This window comes from Trachurus japonicus, chromosome 3, assembly GCF_045865225.1.
Source record: "Trachurus japonicus isolate A0001 chromosome 3, Traja_1.0".
Classification (NCBI taxonomy): Eukaryota; Metazoa; Chordata; class Actinopteri; order Carangiformes; family Carangidae; genus Trachurus; species Trachurus japonicus.
The window spans coordinates 8405452-8429256 of record NC_140909.1 but is presented as its reverse complement, the minus strand read 5'-3'; the positions used below and the strand labels follow the sequence as shown (position 1 = coordinate 8429256).

The following is a 23805-nucleotide window of genomic DNA, read 5'->3' as shown; positions in this document are numbered from 1 at the left end:
GATCAAAACCAACAGTGTTGTTATGACATGACAGTGCGCATGGGAAGATAAACAGTGAATGCACTCGTGCATGACTCTTTAGTGAAAATCACTATCTGCTGCAGCTTCTCTGAGCTCTCAGCAGCCATAGGAACAAACACACTGATGTTAGTTGGGAGATAAACATAACCTCAGCACTTCGATCTCAGAGTAATATTTTCAGCACATTGTCTTATCAGAGCGCAGCAGAGCTCTTAAACCGGCGCCGCTAACTATACACACTCAGATTTGTGCTACACTCTTACTGTACTGTGTACCATTCAACCATTATCTTTGCATGTGGTAAATATGCAGTATCTTCAATTCACTTACAGAAGTCAGATATGTTCAAAGACCAATAACACACATATTTAACTTTTGTTTTGTCCTAATGCAGTACAGACTCAATAATTAACCACATTATAAAGTGTAACAAAAGTTCATCATTTGAAACTAGTCAGTCACCCCCCCCCCCATCCCCTCCTCTCCATGACTGACCTAGTATCTCTCAACACAGATACTGTACTTCAATCTTATCTTCCAGATGTGTGTGCATATGTGTGTGTGTGTGTGTGTGTGTGTGTGCGTGTGTGTGCGTGCGCGAGTGTGTTGGTAAACCAACATTGTTCCCCTCAACAAACTTCTGTTTACGTCAGCAAACAAACCCCAAGTTTCAGTCATTTTGTCACAGGGCACACTTCAGTTTCAGAAACATGGCTGCATGGTTGTTTACAGTGAGCTGCAACTATAAATACAGTAAAACCACAATAAACACTATCTGTGTTTTGCATGTGAGCTGCACCCTCTTAATGCAAAGTCTTCCTCTGATTGGATGAGAAGGACAGAGACTTATACATGTGCTTTAAACCACCACGGATGGTAATGCAATATACAGTATATGTCCGATAGCTATCAATTAAAATACCATTAAACTGCAGTTTTATCAGCAAAGACACATTGATCAAAACTTTCAAACGGTCTTCATCTGTGTGTATGAAAAGCTGATAGACCGTCAATTATAAATAGTAAAACAAAGTTTCTCCACTACGAGTTTCACAATCACACTTTTGCTGATGTTGAGATATTTTTTTAAAAAGTGCCAAAGAACACAAGGCACGAATAAAATCAACCACAGTGAAAACATTAAAAATTCATCAGTCGACCACACTCAGTGTTTACCACCTGTAAGAGTTTTTTTTTCCTTTTTCTTTGGCCGGGGTGAGACTGTGAGAAAAACCCTTGATGATGATTGGCTGCAGAGGGAGGGGACAGTAGATAGACCCTGATAAAAATTTCATGGTCTCCTCTGTCAAATCATCAATGGCCAGGAACCTTTTGCAGACACACTCTGCTGCTCCCACCCACACAGTTTTTTTTTTTTTTTTAACAGAAGTCAAAAGTTCCTTTTTCATTTCAGAGTCAGTGCTTATTTCATTTTATTTGACACGGCTGAAGGCCTCCGACAGTAGTTAAGGTCATAAGTGTACGCTATACAATAAGAGAGAGAGAGAGGGAGAGAGACACCTTTTGGTTTTCGTTGAATGAAAGGAAATTTTGAAACATTGTGCAATGGTGCCGCTAAAGTTTTGAAAGGTTGTGAGAGTGTTTTGCCAGCAAAGAGTCTGAGAGTCGGTCCGTTGGAGAAGAGGTCTCCATGTTGCATCCATACAGAATGGAGAGCTATCTCATCCCACCTGTAAGTATGATTTGTTTTATTAACATAGAAACGCTCAGTTGACCCTGATAATCTGAGGCTTTTAAAAAACAAAACTCCCTGAGGAGTTTGCTTTTAACGCAGCGTTGGACTCAAAATGTGTTTTTTATTCTAGAGAATGGACGATATACATTGGTAATTTCATATAACACGACTTAATGTGAATCTACTGTTCTTCCATTTGACTACAGGATACAAAGTGTTAGAGTCTTTTATACTTTGGCAATCGTGAAAATGAAACTCAGACGCTCGAGAGTTTCAGAACAGTGGTGGCAAGAAAAAAAAAGTCACTGTTCTTTAAAAAAAAAAAAAAAAAAATATTGCTGATGCCTCATCTTATCTACATCTAATCTAATGTAAGCCTATTTTGAGACATTGTGAAAGTTTCATAAAAGACAAATGGTGAGTATCAATGTTTGGTGAGTGGTGGTATAATGTTTGTCTTATTTAACACATTCACCAGTAAAATGTTGTTGTTGTAGTTGTTTTCTTGATATTTTGTGGCTGAAATCGTTGTTTTTTTTTCTTTTTCATTTGCATCTTGCAGCACTCGGAAGAAATGTATGACCCAGAGATCTACAGACATCAAATTGCAGAATATTATAATCCATATGTCCTAGAAACAGATATCCAGGCAGGTGAGTTTTACTTCAGCATTGCTCTTACTTACATTGTTTGAGTTGAGATCAAATCACCAATTGCTGTTTTTTTGTTTGTTTTTTTTAAAGTGGGTGACATTTAAATGTATATTTTATAATTAGAAACACTAAAAAATACATATGACAGTGATTGTGGGGTGAATATCAATGACTTGAATTTACTGGAATGAATCCTGCAATCGGTGCTCTCGGTTACCAATAGAATAAACTTCTATCATTTTCGCCATCTCCTCTTTTTTAAATTTTCCAAATCAACCACGATGACCCGATGTGGCGACACCGACTTTTCTGTTGTATTGTGAGCCTACTTAAAACGCCTGCAGAGTGCAGCTGGAGCACACCACATTAGGGTGTATGGAACACAGGAAACAGATGCCATTTGTTTCGGCTGCTACGACTACAGACATAGAACAACTTTCGCCCCCATGGGGTTTTATTGATACATGAGAGGTGCTTTACTTTCTCTTGTAATCAACTGTTTTGAATATTGCACCAAAACAGCATAAACAGTGTGTGAAGGGATGGATGGACGGATGGACGGATGGATGGGTACAGCAGGTTGGTGGGTGGGGGTCGTGGTCTCACATTGTTACACTGGGTGTTCGTGAAGGCTTTAGTATCTTTATCAACAGTGTGTTGCTGACCTATGAAATGCTTGGTCACAAACTTATCTGGCTCTTTGATTCCCAGTTTAACCCACACTAAAAGATATATCTCACTCTTAAAATATGTTAAACTCTTACAACTTTTAAAGCCTGCTTCTTAAATGTACTTAATCTACCTGTGAAATGCTCCCTGGGGGCAGAGAGGGGGTCAATGACCACGTGAAACGGAGTTTAAAATGTCACAGTCTACGGCTGTGGCAACGCTGCTCGTGTGGCAACAAACAGGAAAGAGCTTCATGCTGAATTCTCCATTATTCTCCTCGTTTTGTTTCAGTTTGTGCGGACTTAAGCACTATGAGTAAGCAGCACATTGTTGACTCCTGTTGTTTTTTCACCTTGTAATTTATGACAAAGATGAGTTTTCAGACAGTCAGGTTCCCCCCCCCCCCCGTTAGTCACCACCAATCATTAAAAATACCAGTTTTCTGTTCCATCAAATTTGTTAAAACTGTTGACACGGCAAACCAGTGATCTTCAGCTACAACAGGCTGTGGCTATTATGCCGTTTCTCACCCTCTTTATTTAGACCACTGGGACTACCACGCTCACCCTCATGTGCACCCTGCAGAGTTTGAAAACCTTCAAGAAGCCAACTTTACAGAGCTGCAGAGCGTGCAGGCCCTCCACCAGCCCGGCATCATACGACACGAAGCCATAAGATACGACCCAGAGAACCTGCTCGACCCAACTCTCGGGGGACATCCACATGTGTTACAGCAACAAGTAAGTCCACAGGGCACACAGAAAGAAGCCCACACACACACACAACTACATGCATTCCTATATACATGCAATTCTGCTTAAGATGCATAAAACTAAAAAAGGTCAAAGAAGCGTTTGTATCAAGTTGTCATTAATCACTGTTTAAGTGCTGATAACTGACTTTTCTGTTCCACTATCTTACTAAAATTAAACTCAACAATTCCTGGTTGTTGGTGTGGTGTGATGACTTACACACACACACTATCTGGTGATGGTACAGTGTACAGTAACATCTCTATATTCACAAATGTCAAACGTCTGATTCAACGTCTAAGTCGACATCTTCAAAAGTCATCGTTGGGTTTCAGGTCAGTCAGGACACACAGGGAACTGGAGGCCTTTTAGGGTCCTGTGACAAAAATCAGGAAGTGAATCTCAGGGTTACAAGAAAAAACATTAATTCTTGTCTTTTTTTAATTTCAGGGAAAACTTAATTTTCTTTAAACAGGCACAGAGGGCTTAGCTAAGATCACTCAGTCACAACTGCATGTTTCGACCCTCCAGTTGTGAACCAATGAACCAGAACAGAGATCTCTGGTTTTGCACAACATTAAAGTGCAGCACGTCTAACCAAGTCGATGTGAACAGTTAATAGTGGTTGAAGTGCAACAGGCAAAGGAAATGCATGTAGAAGAGCTCGACATGCATGAAAAGAAATAGACAAAGGAAAGAAAATGTTACCACGTTCAAAAAGTACAGAGTAAACGCGGATGCATCTATGAGTAGGATTATTGTTAACATGTAACTGTTTGTACATTTCATTTCTGCTCCACAGCTTGTGTGTTTGCTGTGTGAGTCTTTCCCCCGACAAAGTGGGTTTTCGCTTGTGAACATGTGAAGTTTCCCTTTTCAGAAAAAAACAGATGTCACTTTAACTGTACAATGGAGGCAAAAATGGGAATGAGTGTGGGGTGGGGGGAAAAAGTGTTAATGCATCAGCTGAAACGTGATATGAGAACGCAACATGAAACTCTATTCACACGTGGAATTCACATGTAGGCTATCTTATTTTGACTCTTTTTTTATATAAAGGATGTTATGGCTCTGTTGCCCACCCAGACATCACAGCTACAGCAGCGTCCACACGTCACAGCTCATGCAGAGAGATGTAGAGATAGTTTTACACTTACAATGACAGATATAGTATATCAGAAAACCTGTTCTTGTCTTTAGCCATTTAAATAAAAAAGTCATATTTGTTTAAAAAATATAATAAGGAGGATGAGGATCTGTGGTTTTCAGTGGATTAAAAACAGAACAAAGAACTATTACCAAAGAAATATGAACAATATATATTCTATATGAGTATCTTAAATATTCCAGCTAATCTTAACTGCTGATTAGTATATACAGTACATTTTATGACCTGATAAATTACTTTTACGTGTTTTTCCTCAGTAGATGTGAGGGTCTAAGGTCAGAGGATGTTGTTATGATGCCATGTAAAGCCCCTTTGAGATAAACTGTTTGTAAAAATGGGCTATAAAAACTCCCCTGCCTTTCCTTGCCTTAATTTACAATCAAACAAACAAGAAAACAGTTCCCCAATCATCTGATGGCCTCAAAAGTGGAGTAGTGAGCTAGAAGTGTAAAGTTGGTTAAAATGAAAATAATCAAGTACCAATACTGCTAAACTATACAGAAGGATCAAAGCATTCTCCACAGGTCATGCTGTATTCTGTGAAATGCTGCATGGATTCTTTATCATGGCAACTGCATCGATAAAAAAAACTTTAAGAATATACATCACATTGTCATGCAGTTTTAGTTTTTTTAAAACCTCAGAGCAACATAAATGACCAATGTACAAAAACAGAAAGCTCCAAGTTAAATTTGTAATAATTAATTAATTCTGACTTGTCCTGTAGGTAGCCTTCTTCCCTCGGGGTGTACCTGTATATGCGCAACACGTGTCCCAGCGCAGCTCTGATGACGAAGACCACGGAGGACGGAGTCCCCCGTTGGAGGTGTCCGACGAGGAGTGTCTGAGGGATCGGCTCCCTTATGTCAGTTCTGGAGAGCTGGGTAAGGAGCAGGATTCACAGCCCTCAGTCCTTTACTGAGCAGTTAACACCTGTACTTTAAGACACAGCAACTGTGCTGACCATGTGAAGACTCTCAGTCATCCAGGTCATGGTATATCTATGTCTATATCTATATCTATATCTATATCTATATCCAACAAGTCATTGGACTTGCTTTAGATATTTGAGATTCAAGAATCTGCACCAGGTCCAGTTGCCTTTGACTTGGTGCATTTGTACTAGAGCTGTCAGAACGAACTTCACTACACAACTCAAACAGAATTTGAATTATTTTTAAAATGGGAACATTAGAAGGTGGAAACTCAAGTTCAAACGTGTGCTGTCAACAACGACGCAAATTAACATTGTGCATGGCAACGTTTGGGGTAGTAAACATGTTGGGCGGTGCACTTACGTGTTCCCACACTACACGCACACCTTCTTTTTTTTATCGATCGATCCGCAGACCGATCCGTGGAGAGCGATCAGAACGGATCACGGATCAACTGATCTGTTGCACCACTACTTATAATATTTAGATTTCTCTTCTTGAAGTATATAGACTTGTATATAATGAGCTAAAACATCAAAAATTTGAATCTGATTTGGGGGGAAGATTGACAGCCCTAACTTGTACTGGCAGATTGATTATTATTGTCTGTAGTTATACTGTGTAACAATGCTTATTGTTCTCAGTTAAGAAGAAAAACTGTGAGTGAGTGGGTATTATTGTTTTCCACCCCCCCTCTAAGACCGAGAGCTGCTCTAAAAAGACCAGTGTCTTCACATTGCGATGGTCGAGCTCTGATATTGCATCATGTCAGTTTTTTTGTTCTGCTGACAACTTCAGATACAGTTTTAGGATGAGTTACTGTTGCACAACTGTTTTTACACTGATGGTGACGCATTTTCAACAGAAGTGGGCTCACAGAAAAAGAATGCTATATAGTTGGTCTCAGGGGTTGGAAATCACCCACTGGTGTTGTTGTTGTATTTCCTATTTCCTCGGTTTTTCTCTACCTTCTATGAGGTGCCCACTTGTTGGAGTGGAGTGAACGTTTGGTCCACTTGTCTAGTTTTACTACATAAATAAATGTGTCTGGTAGAACCACGTTTGTTGTTTCTGTTCCACCTGAGCTACTGAAAGCCTTTGTCAGTAGACCTTAGGCTCAGATAATGTCTTTTTCACTTTATAGTTGAGTTAAGTGCTCTGGCTCACTTAACAGCCTCCACTTCCTCTTTTTGTGAGCTAAAGATCCAGCAGGATAAGTGGAGCCTGTAGTGCCTGTCACAGTAACTGTGGTTGTATTAGTCTCTTTTTACTCAACCATCTACAGTAGATGAGCTCAGTGGTGGTAACTGCAGGTCATCTACCTCATTGGTACTTAGAGCAGACGACAGCCCTTTGCATTTTTGCCAATGTAGTGTCATTTTTAATTCAAACATGGTCAACACATTTTAAATATGTACCTTCAGAGATGTAAGTAACCATGGTTCTTTTAGTGGAGAGGCTGTTTGTCTGACTCGTGGCATCTCGTGAACGAGCTCCAGACGATGGATGATCCTTAAATTTCCACATGTTGCATCATAAAGAATATCCTTTGTTGACTATGGAGAGACTTGCAGAACTACAGTTATATATATATAACTTTTGATGACAGTAACTTTTCCAACTTATAATTTCATTTTTATTTCATTGGAAACAATTATTTCTTCTGTAATTTTGTAATTTTCCTAGACTTTGTACACAAGATATTAGAGATTAAACAACTGTAATGTGATGTTAATCTGTTTCAGGACAGTAATATGTCATCACTTAGCCACATCATGTAGCTCAATGTAAGTACTAAAACAAGGAATTATGGAGGGATGCATCTGCCTGCATTCCCCAGTTTTCTTTTGTAGTCACCGTACTATACTTCAAAGCTGTACAATTGGATATCTAGATGTTATGTAGCATATTCTGACAATGCCTGTCTATCTGCATGACTGATGATGAGTAATAATGACTGTACAGACTGACTGATGCGACTCTGAACAACTCTTCCTTTGATTTCTCCAAAAGGCAACAAGAAGAAGATCCGTTTGTACCAGTTCCTGTTGGACCTTTTAAGGAGCGGCGATATGAAGGACAGTATCTGGTGGGTGGACAGAGATAAAGGGACATTCCAGTTTTCCTCCAAACACAAAGAGGCACTCGCACACCGTTGGGGAATCCAGAAGGGCAATCGCAAGAAAATGACCTATCAGAAGATGGCTCGAGCTTTGCGCAACTATGGCAAAACCGGAGAGGTGAAAAAAATAAAGAAGAAGCTAACGTACCAGTTCAGCGATGAGGTCCTGGGGAAGACTCATCTAGAGAGAAAGCCATACATGTAGGCAGGAAGGATACTGAAATGTTTGGATTGAATCAAGTGTTGACATTAGAGCCGTAGTTTCTGGTGTTCGATGCTTAATCAACCTTGTTGCTCCGATAAACACTGCAGCAGCCTGTGAATAGCACCAACACTGCTGTAGAGTGGGACCAATCCCTTGAAAAAATACTGGTAAACGTATGGAACAGACAAAATCCCCAAAGACTTTCTGTATAACAAGAGATATTGGAGATCACTTAGAAACTGTCATCCAAAGTAGACAACTGATACCACAGAAACCTCAGTGTGGTTTTATCCATCAGAAAGTAGCGGTATGAAACATGTGTACACATTTACACATTTGTGGATAGGTAACCAGATTAGAAAAGAAGCATTACAACAATCTCCTGTTTGTGGAAGTTTGTCCTTTTTGTCTCCTTCAGATTTAACATAAGACAGACCAATGAGAACTGCAAGTCTTGTGAGCCTGTTCTTCTGAGACATGTTGGTCATTTATATATAATAAGAGAAAAATCAATAAATATCAGCTGAAGAAAAAGAAAGAGGAACATTTCCTGATCACACACATTCAACTACTCACTGGATTTCATATTTTAAAGGAGCTATTTGTACGTTCTGCCATTGCTACATAGCCACCATTAGCATTAATAGCTGTGCAGCATATGTGAATTCATTGTGTCATTCTCTGATAGTGATTGACTGTAGCCTCCAATTTTCCCTGAATACTGCACACTATGTTGTTGCAGATGAATTGGTATAACCTGTTGTTGTTAGACCTGAATATACAATCCATTGCATTCAATCCAATTCGTATTACTGAAGATAGTTAAATCCAACATCACCATAACTCATGTCCTCCAAAGTGACCTTAAAGTTGAATCAATATGTTTCTAAAGGGTTTTAGAAAAGACAGGACCAAGCCGTTGTATTAGACTGCATTAGTTTTAGCTAGGTGTACTTAAAAAAAAAATGCATATTTCATATTGAAGGCTGCAGCTGACATCTGCAAGAGTAAGACCAAAATGCATGAGCACTGCAGGCAGCCAACAGGAAGCCTAAGAAACTTTTTTAGCATACAGTATATCCTGCATGAGAAACCTTCAATGAAAATAAAGGCCACACTTGAAAACCTCATCCAGTGATAAATATATCCAAGGGGCCGAAGCATAGTTATGTTCATGCGTATACAGATAAATCAATGTTAAAGCAAAACCACTTCTGTCCAACACAAACTTCTACAAAGAAAACTGCTCAGTAAAGGTGCTCAGAAAAAGTTCTCTCAACATCACAGCAGTAGAGCTGGATAAACAATCTGAAAATGTTTCTCTTTTTCTTAGTTAGAAGGTTATTAGATGTTAAGGGAAATTAATGAAAATGTTGGGAAGTATAATGAGAAGATTGATGATGATTGTATGATATATGAAGCGTATGGCCAGTGGTTGATCTTATCTTTGCTGGAAACAGCTCAACATCTGTCTCCAATGGTAACAAAACTATAAATATAAATATATGCCAACTATAAATATGTACAATTGCTCTGTGGAAGCAATTGATCGGACACGGAGAGGCAACTTCCTGAAGTTGTGTTGTGTTTGTAAGGTTGACAGTACACTAGCACCGGGTTTAGCTTCATAGTCAAAAGGGAAAAGAAAGAAGGCAAGGCAAGGCAAGGCAAGGCAAGGCAATTTTATTTGTATAGCCCGTTTTTACAAACAGTTTGTCTCAAAGGGCTTTACATCGCATCGTAACAACATCCTCTGTCCTTAGACCCTCACATCGACTGAGGAAAAACTCCATGGAAAACCCTTTTAACAGGGAAAAATCGGAGAAACCTCAGGGTGAGCAACAGAACAAGGTGCATTTATATGGTACATATAGTAAGACCATAGATCGATCACTGTGATGCTTTTTCACATTGTTAACATATCAGTGCATACTGTAATGTATCTGGAAATGTCTCTTTAAACATTTTAAATATTGACTATATGGGTATGTGGGTTGAGGTTTGAGGTTTGAAAACCTTCTCCCTACAGTGTTTGACATTGTCGGACTTGTTCTCTGTTAATTATAGTTAGTGCTTCTTGTTTGTACATATTTCTATTACCATTTAATATTTAAAACAGCAAGTCATAAATAAGTCATGAATGATATAAACTAACCTATAGAGTAGCGACTGTGATTAGGTTGGACGTACTACTGTCACAGTTAATTACATGATAATAAAATGGTTTGTACAAAAAAAAAAAACTCTGTAATTGCTTGTAAAAAATAAATAAATGAATTGTTCAGCATTGTAACTGTTTCAACGATGACTGTGATAACATCTCACAATAGAGGAAAAGGGCAAAAAAGGAGAAGGAGAGGAAGGAGAAGAAGAAGTTAATATTGTATAAAGTTGTATAGTGCGAGGTTTTACAGATGACTTCTCTCACCTTTCATTACAGCTATAAAGATAACTGGCAAACTACAGTATGAGGAACTGTGAAGTTAATGCAGGGCAGAGAGGGTGAAGTGGCTTGTCGCCCAGTTCTTATGTATATCGGCCTGTGAGCCCTGACACACTGCAGGCGCCTGTGGGTGTAAGTAAAGCCTACAGTGACACATCTGGAGTTTTCATATTTATGGTCAACACAAGCACTCAATGCACTTTTGTATCTAGTTGGTTGTTGAATGTTGTAGTTTATCTTGAACAGCTGGATCATGTAATAACAGCTGTATTCTTGTGTATCTGTATTTTTCATGCACATTCATCATTTTCCAGAAGAATTAAGTTTTTACCAAACAGTCTCAAATGTTCAAAGACAGAGAGTTTGTGCTAATAAACTTCACTAACACAGCTCCCCTTTAACAGAAAAAATAGGAAGTATGCACTAGGCAGCCTATGTTCAATCATCACCACCACATTTCAAAACTATTTTAAAAGATGAAATTCATTTCACAATAACATGATAGAACAACTAATAACAGTCTACAAAGATATAGTAATAATTTATAGTAATCTATTTATAAATAATAAATAACATTGCACTAAAAACACTGTATAAAAAGGGGAAACTGTAGTGTGCAGTGTGTAAATATAAATATAATGCAGCACCTGCTGTCCCAAGAGCCAACAGCTCCCCTCAATGGTGAAGTGGTAATTGATACTGTACCAATGTACCAACAGCTGAGCAGGTGAAAAGAAATGGCCACAAATAACAGAATGCAATACAACAGAATTAACATTGCTGCACTTAGATGTAATTAATTTATAATTCCAGTATGGGTATAAAAATCACAAACATACCATACTAAACTATAGTATACCATGCAGTAGTACTATCATACTTGCAAAATACCAAACCACACCATGCCATATGTAACTTTTATAGGACTATACTATACTATACTATATTATAAAATGGAAAGGTGAAATCCGTCAATCTGATTGGTTGTTAACTGTGATATAATGAGTGTATACCACAGCTACTATTCAGCTGTTCAGGCAAGTATGAATGGAAGTTTGGTGTCATGTATCTAAAACAAACTGTGACCATCAGTAGCAAAAGGTTCATTCTTTGTTGTAAACCACTGGATGTATGATGTAAACATGGAAAAACATCTCAGCAAATCTCACGCAAACATCAACAGAGCCACTGGTAGCTACTACTACAACAACAAGGCTAAAAACAGAGATCAAATACATTTTTTCTGAACAACTTTTCCATGTCGCGGCTTCAGGACACTTGGGTCAGTATGGACGAGCAGTATGGAGGCATTTGGATGTTTCATAGTGTGTGTTTTGGACGATTCAAAAGTGAACTCTATCCACCGCCATTATATGAAAATCCGTTGCCAGCTGGACCCCCCCTGGAACTCCAAAAGCGTTTTGATGACTCTGAAAGTTCTCCAAACCCTTCCTTGGCATGACGGTGAGTAGATAATTGGTGAACTATTGATTTTGGGTCAAGTATCCCTTTTATTGCACCATGCCATACCATACCACACACACCATACCACACCACACCATGCCGTACCATGCCATGTAATTATGTACCATAGCCCCCCCCCCACACACACGCACACTTTGAAAACCACTGCACTAAGCAATATTATACTATAACTTTATTGCACTATACCATACCATACAGTACCAAACTATATTGTACTGTACTAATCATTTACAACCAAAACCAATAGTATGTGTTAACATGTAAAAAGATTGTATTATATATTTTTATTTCTTAGTGTTTTTGCTGAAGTTGTTTATATAAATACTAGTCAAACAATATTTTTTCAGCCTTGAGTTCAGTTGTGTAATTATCGCCATTCATTTTAAGCTGTGTCATGTTTTGGGGTTCCTGACTTCTTCATACTTTGTTAAATTGGCAAGTTGGACTTACAGCTTTCAGAGTGAGCAGAGTTTAAACAATCTTCAGAGGAGGGATTTCTGAAACACCTCATCCATCAGGTAAGAAAAAACACCTCACCACTCCTCAGCTCTGTCAACAGATGAAATAAATGGTATCTCACTCTTTCAACCACTGTAGGACTCATTGTTAGATTTACAGGGTGACGGGGGAGCAGCACAGATGTGGGGAGAGCAAACAAACCTTTTCGCTCTGCGAATCCAAGTTTCTAAATTTAAACGTTGCCTTACATCTCTTCCACACCCTCTCAAGGCCTATCATTCAGCCGAGGTGTTGGAGGAAAGGATGGTTGAAATATAGCCTGAGGTCAAACATGACTGGGGGTGGGGTGGAAGCCAAGTTGCTGCTGGGATGGGACAAGCTTTGATGGGGAGTATGAGGGGGTGGTTATTGTTTTTTGGACACTGTGTTGTTGGACCGAGGAAGGAAAAAAAATGTCAGGAGAGGTGGGATGGTTCATGAAAGGAGGGGAGGCCATTTGCACCCAGCAGCACTATTAAAAGGCAGAGGGTTGGGAGAGACGGACGACTGTTTAGGAAAAGTGAGTCACACACTATTGTGGAGGAGAGGAGACCATTCAGGATGCCAGAGCCAGTCAAAAAAGCAGGTAAGTGTGCTTCTTTTCAAAATAACATAGTCACCATACGAGGAAGAAGCAACTCACTGTGCATTGTCTAAAAAACCCACATCTTTTAATCTTAGCATAATCTAGACTAAAATTACATTTCTTGAAAGTTGTAAATTTTCGGCAGCACCAACTGTGTTATCATCATGCTGCAGCAGAAAGTCTAGTGGTAAACATTTCTTCTTTTGTGCTGTCTTCATCTTACAGTGAAACTTCCCCTTAAGAGAATAACTATGTGAAATTACAATATGTGTGAGAAAATATTCAACTGTGTTGGGTCACCTCGCCTCTTAAGCAACTTTTAAAACCACAACCAAACCACTTACTTGAGATCTGCACCTATCACGATAACCAGCCATACTGTTGCTGTTTGACTATCTATCTGCACAGCAAATGTGAAAAAATGTTGTTGTTTCTGTGTTTGTGTTGAACTGAACAACAGTCACAATGAAAACTTTATTTGTGCTCTTTCTCACTATATTGTGTGCCAGTGGTGGTGTTTTTTTTTCTAAAAATAAACTTTTATTCATTCAGGGAAAGCAGCAGCAGGACAAGAATAGATGTATTGTTAGGTTACACAAAGATAAACATAAACACTTACTACATTCAATTTAGACATTAAAAACTCAAATAAACTGTAAAATACTACTAATATGCCAACGTAACTAGCCTGCGCCCCCAACACCTGTGATTCAAATAAATTCCTTGGCTCAATAAAGGTGGAACAAGGTGTTTTGGTATGTGATGTGCTTCACACAGCCAGTAGCTCAGATCACAATACAGTGCACGCAATTATCCATCCTCACTTCAAAGACTTTTCCAGTGGTGTGAAAGTTACTCTAAGCCCCTTTTGGCCGTGTTCAGATCCCAGTTACACGTCACACGGTCCAGGTGGAAACATCGTCCGATGCTGGAAATGGACACTGTCACATTTCCAGCGTCACTGATCCAAAAATGCCTGACGGGATTCCAGCTTGACAAATGACTTTCCACAGTTTTTTCCCCCCTCTCTTCAGTGGGAATGGATGGCTGTTTGCTGTTTGTGGACTGAGGGTGTAGTATCACATATCAGGTGACACAGAGCAGCACCAAGTGGAGTGGCTCATGTGTGCTAAGACTTTTAGTGTCGGGGATTTGTCCTGAACAATAACAGTTATGATTGTCTTGAGCCCGGGGGAATTATTTTTCAATTATTATACATGCTCTGCAATCAACAGGATGTTTTTGGTTTTGCAACTCTAAGTTTAGTTGCTCCAAAACATCAATAGCAAAGTTATTATCTATGAATATGAATAGCTGAAAAAATGAAGTAATTTATGCGTATAAATAGTTTTGTATGGTGATGCACACTCATTTAGGCAAACAAATAATGTCAAACATCTTTTGACCTTCATCTTAAATGTGTTTTATCACAACATTATTTCAATCTAAACTAATTAAACACTAATGCATTTACATTTGTACTTAATCCTGACAGAACAAAGCTTGTTGACAGTGTATAAGATAGATATTTGTTGAGAGTAAACAACATCAGTACTTAATTGTCAGTGTCAGTTAATTCACAGTCGGATGTTGACATTCATCTCAAACAATGTGGTGCATTGTGGGAGTTAACATTAACAACATCCAAATTCAAATTAAAGAAAGTGACGTCATTTTTTTAAAACTTTAAATGCATTTCCAGATAAATGTGTGAAAGGTGAAGCAGCAGAAATGACTGACATGATGAGCAGAGATGTGGAGAACACTGGCTGGAGACAGACGGAGGGCGCGTCATTCTTTTGGTGCCTCCAGGGTCACAAAAATAGAGTCGGCTTAATCCCCCAACTATGATACCTGCACCCCCGTTGCAGCTGAAGCCTGGCAACCTCATTTAATAGTCCAGTACATATGCATCCTATATTTAAACTCATAGGGTCGTCTTGCAGCACGTAGAGTTTTAGTCTTTTTTTATTGGCATGGTTTTGTAATGCTCTGTTTAACTGCGGAGGCCTTAAACCTGGAAGTAACGTGCATCTGACTTACACCTACATACATTTTTAAGGCTCCAAATGCATAGTGTTACTGTTTAAGTCATGTCTACTGTCAGCACTGACACTTATAGTTGACTATTTTTAGGTTCCTTTTAAAGATGACATGCGTCTGGGTTTGACATTGCTTTGCAAATTTTATAACGTTTTTAAAAGAATAAGCAGGAGACCACAGCTGGTGTTTTACACACAGAACATAAAACTTACTATAAATAGTTTTTCTCAGACACCATGTACTCATTTCTTCCTTTTTATCTTTATTTTATAACGACCCATATTTGTTATCTTGAGTTTTATTCATATGTGCGGTTTTGTTTTTGCATTGTTGCATTGCAGTGTCTCCAGTCATCATGGGACTGGTTTGGAGCTGTTGGGTTCATTGTCATTTTGTTTACTCACTCAACATCACAATCAAAAATAGTAATGACGCTAACAAAGTTTTGATTGGATGCTACATCATAAAAGTTTCAAAAAGAGATAGATGGTTTCAATATAACATGATGTTGTTTGTCCTGCGATGGACAGCATCCTCTGGTCTGTATTGTTTAGCCTAATTCCTATCTTATACATATTATTACATTATTACTATGCATTATTACAGGATAGCTGAAGCTAGATGATCAACACTTACACTTAGGTAATGTGTAGGTGTAGGTATTTAACTTGTAATGGAGTATTTTAAACTGAGAAATTTCTACTTTTACTAAAATTAAGTAGATTCTTAATCCACTAATATTCTCAGACTGTGAACACAACTACAAACTGGCTCCAGAGGCCACATTATGAACTCAAACAGACTAATCAACAGAATCTCATTGGCTGATTAGCAGATGTTTATGTTGAATGACCCTTTTATTATGTTATCCTGTCCAAATGAGGCTCAAATTCTACGGTTCAGAAAATGTCAGAGTGGGCTACTCCAAGACTACACAAATATGAGTTATCATGAAGCCAGATGTTTGTGCTCTGAGACATCTGTGTGGAATGGGAAAAGGGAAATTTACAGACATGGAGCGGATACACTCAGCTCATGGGCCTTCCTCTCATTTAACTATGAATCCTCCATGCCTCTCTTCCTTTCCCATTGTTTCACTCTTTAATGTGCTATGGCATATACTGATGTGTTGTTGTTTTGTTTAAATTAAAGCTTACAAGATTAAGTTCAAAATGCAAAAAACAACACAAACAGTGTTTTCGATGTGTGATTTAACTTCACAAAACACTTGAGGTGCAAAGAGTTACTTGATTCCTTTGTGATAAAGTTTTCATCAGGGAGACAACTGTGTCCCTTCCGCCTATAAAAAAAAAAGTCTAATAGACACTTCAAAGGGCTTTCTTTTTATTTTGAACCCACCCTCCCTCTTCAGTTTCAGCATTTACCAAGAAACCAAAGACCCGAGAGGCGGAGGAGGGGTCCTCTGTGGTCTTTGAAGCGGAGACCGAGAAGCCTGACGCTAAAGTAAAATGGCAGTGCAACTCAAAGGACATTGCCAGCGGCGGCAAATTCGCGATCACAGCCGACGGAAACAAGCACTCCCTCGCTATAAAAGACATTACCGCGGAAGACGCCAATGTCTACGCAGTGATTGCAGGGGGGTCAAAGGTCAAGTTTGAGCTGAAGGTCGTAGCGAAGCCAGGTGGGACAAGCTTTTGATGCTGCAGCTGCGCGTCTGCTCGCTCACCTCCGGGTTGTGTAGTCGTCACAGAGCTCAAAGCAAAGCAGAGCACTGAAAAAAAAACACTGAGCCACTGAGTAAATACTTGATGCACTGCTGCATGCACGTGGCGGCGACTGCACACGGACTCACGTTCTGCACCGACTTCACGCTGAAAAACAGCTTTGTGTTTTGTCTATCTTTGAGAAATGTTCTTGCTTACTTTGACATTTTATTCCCCTTGTTATCAGCAGGTAAATGAGACGACTAATACCACTCTGTGTGGTAAAGGTGGAGCTGCAGCCAGGAGACAGTTGGCATAAAGACTTGAAAATCAGCCTGTAAAGCTCACGAGTTGACATGGTACACCTCCAAAAACATAACTCACAACCTCAGTAAAAGACCACCAGAACCTCAATCAAGGTCATTCATTCATTTTTCTGTCATGATATTTTAAACCAACACTTCCTGCTCAGACCAGTCTATTCGACCAAAGATAACAGGTTCCTACTGTCTGAGGGCGCTTTAAATCATTTTTCCGACATCTCTTCTTTAAAACGTGTCAATTAGTGAGCTGTAGATGTTTCCAGTCTTTATGCTAAGCTACGTTACCTGCTGGTTGTAGCTTCAAATTTATCATACATACATTAGGGCTGTATAAGGCCTCTCATCCAAAGGCAAATAAACACATTTCCTTGAAAATCCAGCTGTTCCTTTTAGTCTATGTGCATGTTTTTATCACTGGCCTGATCACCATCATTGTGTCAAACACTTCACCAAATCCATAAAGCACTGTGTTTTCTGCTGTGTGTTAAAGTGTGTCACCGAGCTACATGTGTGCCATTAGTCTGACACAGTGTGACCCGCTGAGGTCGTTTGTTTGGGTTTGATAAGGTGGAAACAAATCTTGAAGAAAGGCAGCGGACTAATCGGCCCAGTGTGGGACAAACAACTTCCCACAGCTGTCTGTCTGTGGCTCATATGAGAGCCGCTCTCACTGTGCCTGCACGGTGACCTTGACCCACACGCCAGCGCATGATTTCCTCATGAGTAACCACCACTTGACTGGCGCTCAGGATAGGCATGAGAGGCAGCTGATAACAAATGGAAAACCATTTACCATCCACAGATAAGACATGAGAAATATTTGCTGGTGACAAAAAAGGGTTTCGAAGAATCTGAATTACATGAAATGACTTGAATATTATTAACACAAACCTTTTTTATGTGACTTAGTTGGTACATAAGAAATACATATATTTACTGAACAAATTTGAGTTTAATGCTCATTTTTCAAATTGAAATGTTAATATACAGAATATTCTTTTTAAGTATAAGTTAAATAAGACATGATTACATACTTTAAGTGGTATTATCTGTTGTTCGGGGTACTGTATCTCTCATTTATGCCTTGTTGTCTCTGGGGCCCCAGCTAAGGCTAAGGAACCGGCCAAATCCAGTGGAGAACCACCGGCCAAGTCCAGTGGAGAACCACCGGCCAAGTCCAGTGAAGAACCACAACCAGACTCAGCTCCACCTGCACCTGCACCTGCACCTGCAGGGGAGGAGACTGCTGCCCCAGCACAAGATGCTCCTCCTGTTGTTGAGGGTGAGTCACTCACAAGGTGGCGAACTCAGTTTCCAGTTTAAAGAGCACATTCAGTTCGACAGATATAGACACAGAACCAGATGTTGCATGTAATTCTGTGGAAAACAACCTTCAAATATCCCTGAAAGCACCGAGCTCAACTCTGCCTCGACCACACTGACTTTTCAGAGGGACAGCCTCCAGACACCAGACAGGACCTGACCGGACTCTTCACAGAGAAACCCCACTCAGGAGAAGTCACTGTAGGTGAGTGTCAGCACAATAAATACCACTGAACAGAGATATGGTCTAAAAACTAAACCGTCCTCAGGGAATGAAAGATATAAAGTGTGTGGAATAAGATGTAAAAGAACAAAACTTGCTGTTAATTTGACTCACAGAATAAACACAAAAACAACAAAAAGTCACATTTTTGACTTTGGAAGTTGGATATCAGAATCCATGGTAACAAACCACACAATAACATGCTGTTGTGAACAGGGGAAAACATCACATTTGTGGCTAAAGTCAATGCTGAGTCACTTCTGAAGAAACCCACCGTCAGATGGTTCAAAGGGAAGTGGATGGACCTCGCCAGCAAAACTGGAAAACACCTGCAGCTAAAGGAAACGTACGATCGCAACACAAAGGTATAGCACCGCTGCAGAAACCTTGAACTTAAACAGGATTTTGTCACAAGTCAGTAAGATGATTTCTTTTCTTTATATATACTCTCTCTATATACACACATATACAGTATATAAGCATATGAGCAGCTACATGCAGCATTCTCCATCAGAATGAACCTAAAACTGCAACATGTAACATTTTACTTTGAGGCAACGAAGGTGTTTCCCAAGCGCTGCCCTTCTCACACTCTGTTAGGCAAGGTCTTTCCTCACTCAGCAAAATACCGTGATGAGTTGCATGCACGCTACCTTGAGGGTTAAGTCGTGGTACAGACATGACCCCTGCATGTCTACATCTGAGTTTCAGAGTGTGGCGGCTGAAGAGTTCACAGAGAGGGAACGTCAATGGCACGATATCTGAAACCGATGCATAATGTTACATATTTATAGGTTATGGTGTAAAATGTGATAGATTTAAGTCTTTTTTTGGCGTCTGATTTAGTCCCTCTCACATCTCTGCTCATGCACGTGGTTGCAGATCTACACCTTTGAGATGCAGATCGTCGCTGCCAAGCCAAACTTTGCAGGAGCGTACAGATGTGAGGTTACATCCAGGGACAAGTTTGACAGCTGTAATTTTGATTTGGCTGTACACGGTGAGGAAGCTGTGTAGTCTTTTTTTATTTTATTTGTGCCAACAAACCATGATTGTACCATCAGATTAGTCACTGACATGATTACCTCTGGATGCTGCTCTGTGTTTCAGAGGCGAGGGCTGTTGAAGGCTTCGACATTAGAGCAGCGTTCAGGCGCACGTAAGTTTTTATCTAACTTTATTACTTTACATTAAATACAAAATCCAAGTTCTATACAAAAACTGATCACACATTACATGAAAATTCAATATATGTTGATTCACTGTTGTTGCCATAGCTATAAACTGTGACGTGAAGGGGAACTCATATTAATGCTCAGTGACATCTTCATTTTTGGATCCCACTGTTTCCTCTTTTTACAGGGCATATATAAACCACTTTACCTCAGATCAATCACATAATAGATTCACTTTTCATTTATATGTATGATTTAATGCCATATTTGATCAGTTTGGAGAAGTTGTTAAACATTTCTGAAGCCTCCATCCTGCTTTAAATTGATCTAAAATTATTAAAAATTCAAAAGTTTGTGAGCTTGAAACCAGATGCAGCTCAGAACCTGTCAGCCAATAATGGAAACACCACATTTTTTCATTTTTGAGCTAAGAAATCACCTACAGTAATATGATACCACGTAGCTGATAAGGGGTGATTAGGTACTGTATGAATTTATATAAAGGATATGAAGAGGATCTTTTTTTCTGTTACATTTTAATTCTCCTGATCTCAAATTAATTTAAAGTGAAGCCTCTGAGTCATTATGAAATGTAATGTGACACCAAATTAAAATGGGAGTGAAATTTGAATCTCTCTGCTTCCGTCTATGGGGGAATAGTCACTAGAGTACAATATGAATATAATTGTTACAACACAGGCACGTTTGAATCATATTATATGCAACATCTGAGGCTTTTATACTTTGCTTTTTGACATGTGTTGTATCATAATTCAAGATCATGTAGAGATCAAGAGGATGTAGTGATGAGATTAAAATAAACTCTGTGCATAGCAAAGCTGATAAGGAATATATGTATTTTATATTGATTAGCTGAAAAAAGTTTAAGCGATTTAAAGGGAGAGAGAGAAAAAAAGCCCCATAGTGGAGTATTACCATGTTTTATGTTAAAAAAAAAGAAAATAACTGTGGGAATGCTGACCTATCAGGAGTGAAGTCGGTAAGAAGAGAAGTGGACCATCCTCAAGGTAGTAAAGAAGGGGTTTGTTGCAACAATGGAGGCTGAAATTCAAACTCTGAGAGCTCTGATTGTGTAAGAACAGAGAAACCAGGACCAGGATCAGAGACCGGTTCTCTCTCCTGTGGCCTGTTTCTTCTCTGCCTTCGAGTCAAACAGAACCAGTGTTGTGGATGGCGCAGCCTCATATCTGCTGAGTTTGAAGTGGAGTAACCACAGCAGGAAGACCATGAGAGAGATGGACGGCTCACATTCAAAATCCTGGTTGTAGTTGCTAATTATAGTAGCAGAGATTGTGTTAACCTTTGATGCTCAATATGTAGAGATTTGGTTTTATTAAAGCTGTTATGCAACATCCGCTCGGTGCAGCCGCCAGCTCTCTCTGATCTCCTCCTGGGTCTCAATCAAAACAGCAGAGCCAGCTGCACAAACAGCCACCCCACAGAGTGAGCTTTGACGGTGGTTTGATGATACTGAAAGTGCGAGCCGCGCTCTTCCACACGGTTGCCACATGAAGGAAATGCAGCCGTGGTGTGTTGTAACTTCACCTCATAAACCAGACTCTCACCTTCTAATCCTGCTCTCAGATCAGAGGCGGGAGACAAGCACACAGTCCTATCTATGCCCTTGTCTTTATCTGTCGTCCCACTGATCGGATCCTGTTTAGTGACTGTTGGTTTCTTTAACCTTGAGTGTTTTGTACTGTTCTTGCTCGGACAGCCGCTGCTGCTGCCCATGGCTTAAAGGAACAGTTTTGTTTTGGGAAATTCACTCATTCACTTTCTTTTTTTAAATCCAGGAGTAGGTTTAAAAAGATTGAGACCATCATTTATATCTGATCTGTGTGTGTTATGTCTGAAGCTGGAATCAGGAATAAACATCAAACCTGACTCTCTATTAAGAAACTCTAGTAGCCCTGATATAAATTCTATTAATAGTTCAAATGTCATACTATTGTTTCCTTGGCCTCTTCACTATTAACTATTCAATGGGGTGAAAATGGCAAAAACAATATCTGTTATTTGGCCCATTACTAAAAGGAATACAACATTAACAAACATAATTTCTTATGATAATATCACAAAGAAATCTGTAGGTTTGAGCGAGTTAGAGCAATTCCTCTCAACTTGTTTTAAATAAACTTAAGTTATAATTTTGATGCAATGTGTCAATTAAAAGCTCCGTTGTGGTTTTTAACTTTGGAGTGAGTCTGGATACCTGTCTCATCCGTGTTTGAATAGAGATGTATATAGGCACAGGTAGTAGTGCCCCTGCTCTGCCTCACTGTCTTGCCCAGTGGCCGCTACAGGTACTGCAACAACAGTGATGGCCTGAAAAGTTGCTCCATGGTGAAAGAGACCTCTGTAAAACTGTTCACAGGACACGTGGAGTCTATTCCAGAAAGCAGGTTTAACAAACTCTGACTCTAACCCTTAAATCTGAGTTGATGAACCCTGAGATGGGAAAACACAACAGCTACAGAAATCAGTTCAATCAACACACTGTGTTAACTGCCTGCATAAAAAACATCACCAATCGAGTTCTGATTCAACGATTCACTATTGTACATAAAGCGCACGGCCTCCTCCACTGTATTAAGATAAAGATTAAAGTTTAAAGATCTACGATTGACAGATCCTGGCCAAGAAACAGCTCCTTGAGTTTTCGACTTAAAAAGCATAAATTCACACATCGTTGATGAATACATAGTAAATGTTTGAGGTGACTCATTGTTTACTGAGTCTCAGTATTACAAATAACTATTTAAATGTCAGAGATCAATGACTGATTGTAAAAGAGACATATTCTCTGTTTCAGAGACTGAAACTTGAGAGTAAATTACCATGGCAACTGAGTCACGCTTAGTTTCAGTTTCACTCATCTCAGGGTTGAGAAACTCAGATAGTTTTCACGAAGACTGCTTTCCTGAATAGACCCTGTCTGGAACAAACCTGTAAATTTTTAGCTCATGCATTGTGAGACACTAAAGACGCCATCGTTGAGGTGTGGTAATAGTTTCTCCCAGAGCCAAACTATAATACTCCAGCTGTGGTTCATTAATCAACACAGAAAATATACTGTAATTTCATTTCATACTGTGGTATATCAATAAGTGGATTTCCCAAAAATATCAACCTGTTCCTTCAAACATGGCAGCACCGTCTCTCCAGCAAAACACCTGCCTGTATATTCACGTCTTCTATCAATCAAACACTTTTGGTCTTAACGAGTGACTATGTCCAGTCGAGTTTCTCTATTTAATCTCACTTGAATATTTGTGCTGCACTACACAGTTCACTATTGTTATGCCAAATAGACTGAACAAAGATTGCTGCAGTTTAAACAAACCATGACTGTGAGGTATTACCTTTTTCTTTTCTTTGGAGACGTTGATGTTGATGTTTTGTTGCTGGTGGCTGATGTTTCTACAGTAGCCTGGATGGAAATGATGATGGAGAGCTGGACTTCAGCACCTTATTAAAAAAGAGGTAAACAAATGACAGTACTGTAACTCCTTAATGTGTCTGGAGATGAGGTAGTTTTCTTTTTTCTTTTTTTTCCATAATCTAACTGTGTCATTCTCATTCTCTCTGGATCATCCTTCATCTTCAGAGAGTAAGCAACCTCTGCACTTCTGAGGGGTGCATGATCACCTGATAACACTTACCTGCATGCATATATGCCTGAACACTAACACACAAGGCACAATGATAAATTAGGGTGAAATGATGCATTCTGTGTTTTCAAAATTAGATTTGGCTTTCAAAGGATTTAATTGCTCTTCCAGTAAAAATACACTGTG

General features: G+C 39.3%; 2 protein-coding genes across 4 annotated transcripts in view; both read left to right on the top strand.

The window, feature by feature from the left end:
- Positions 1 to 1334: 1334 nt before the first annotated feature.
- spi1b (Spi-1 proto-oncogene b) lies at positions 1335 to 8681 on the top strand. Of its 3 annotated transcripts, none has more exons than XM_085759137.1 (5): positions 1335 to 1714; positions 2280 to 2370; positions 3583 to 3779; positions 5687 to 5843; positions 7908 to 8629. In XM_085759137.1, exons 1-5 carry the CDS (start codon positions 1673 to 1675, stop codon positions 8219 to 8221), a joined length of 801 nt encoding a protein of 266 aa, XP_085615263.1. In that variant the 5' UTR covers positions 1335 to 1672; the 3' UTR covers positions 8222 to 8629. The 3 variants fall into 3 exon arrangements, with proteins under 3 accessions (XP_085615263.1, XP_085615271.1, XP_085615256.1); XM_085759145.1 differs by having other exon boundaries at positions 1405 to 1714; positions 3625 to 3779; positions 7908 to 8681; XM_085759130.1 differs by having other exon boundaries at positions 1405 to 1714; positions 3544 to 3779; positions 7908 to 8508.
- A 4471-nt stretch (positions 8682 to 13152) lies between these two features.
- Positions 13153 to 23805, top strand: part of mybpc3 (myosin binding protein C3) — a 37871-nt gene continuing 27218 nt past the window's right edge. The window contains exons 1-9 of the mRNA XM_085759178.1: positions 13153 to 13233; positions 16649 to 16918; positions 18402 to 18545; positions 18714 to 18791; positions 19026 to 19174; positions 19692 to 19809; positions 19920 to 19968; positions 20974 to 21012; positions 23435 to 23491. Coding sequence (XP_085615304.1) covers positions 13209 to 13233; positions 16649 to 16918; positions 18402 to 18545; positions 18714 to 18791; positions 19026 to 19174; positions 19692 to 19809; positions 19920 to 19968; positions 20974 to 21012; positions 23435 to 23491 — 929 coding nt within the window. The 5' untranslated portion in view covers positions 13153 to 13208. The remainder of the gene's footprint in view (positions 13234 to 16648; positions 16919 to 18401; positions 18546 to 18713; positions 18792 to 19025; positions 19175 to 19691; positions 19810 to 19919; positions 19969 to 20973; positions 21013 to 23434; positions 23492 to 23805) is intronic.

Excerpts from the sequence above, each read along its gene's own strand:
- spi1b (XM_085759130.1), top strand. The coding sequence starts at position 1,673 with ATGTTGCATCCATACAGAATGGAGAGCTATCTCATCCCACCT. Across the intron at positions 1,715-2,279 it reads AGAGCTATCTCATCCCACCT|CACTCGGAAGAAATGTATGA; the intron begins GTAAGTATGATT and ends TGCATCTTGCAG. Across the intron at positions 3,780-5,686 it reads CACATGTGTTACAGCAACAA|GTAGCCTTCTTCCCTCGGGG; the intron begins GTAAGTCCACAG and ends CTTGTCCTGTAG.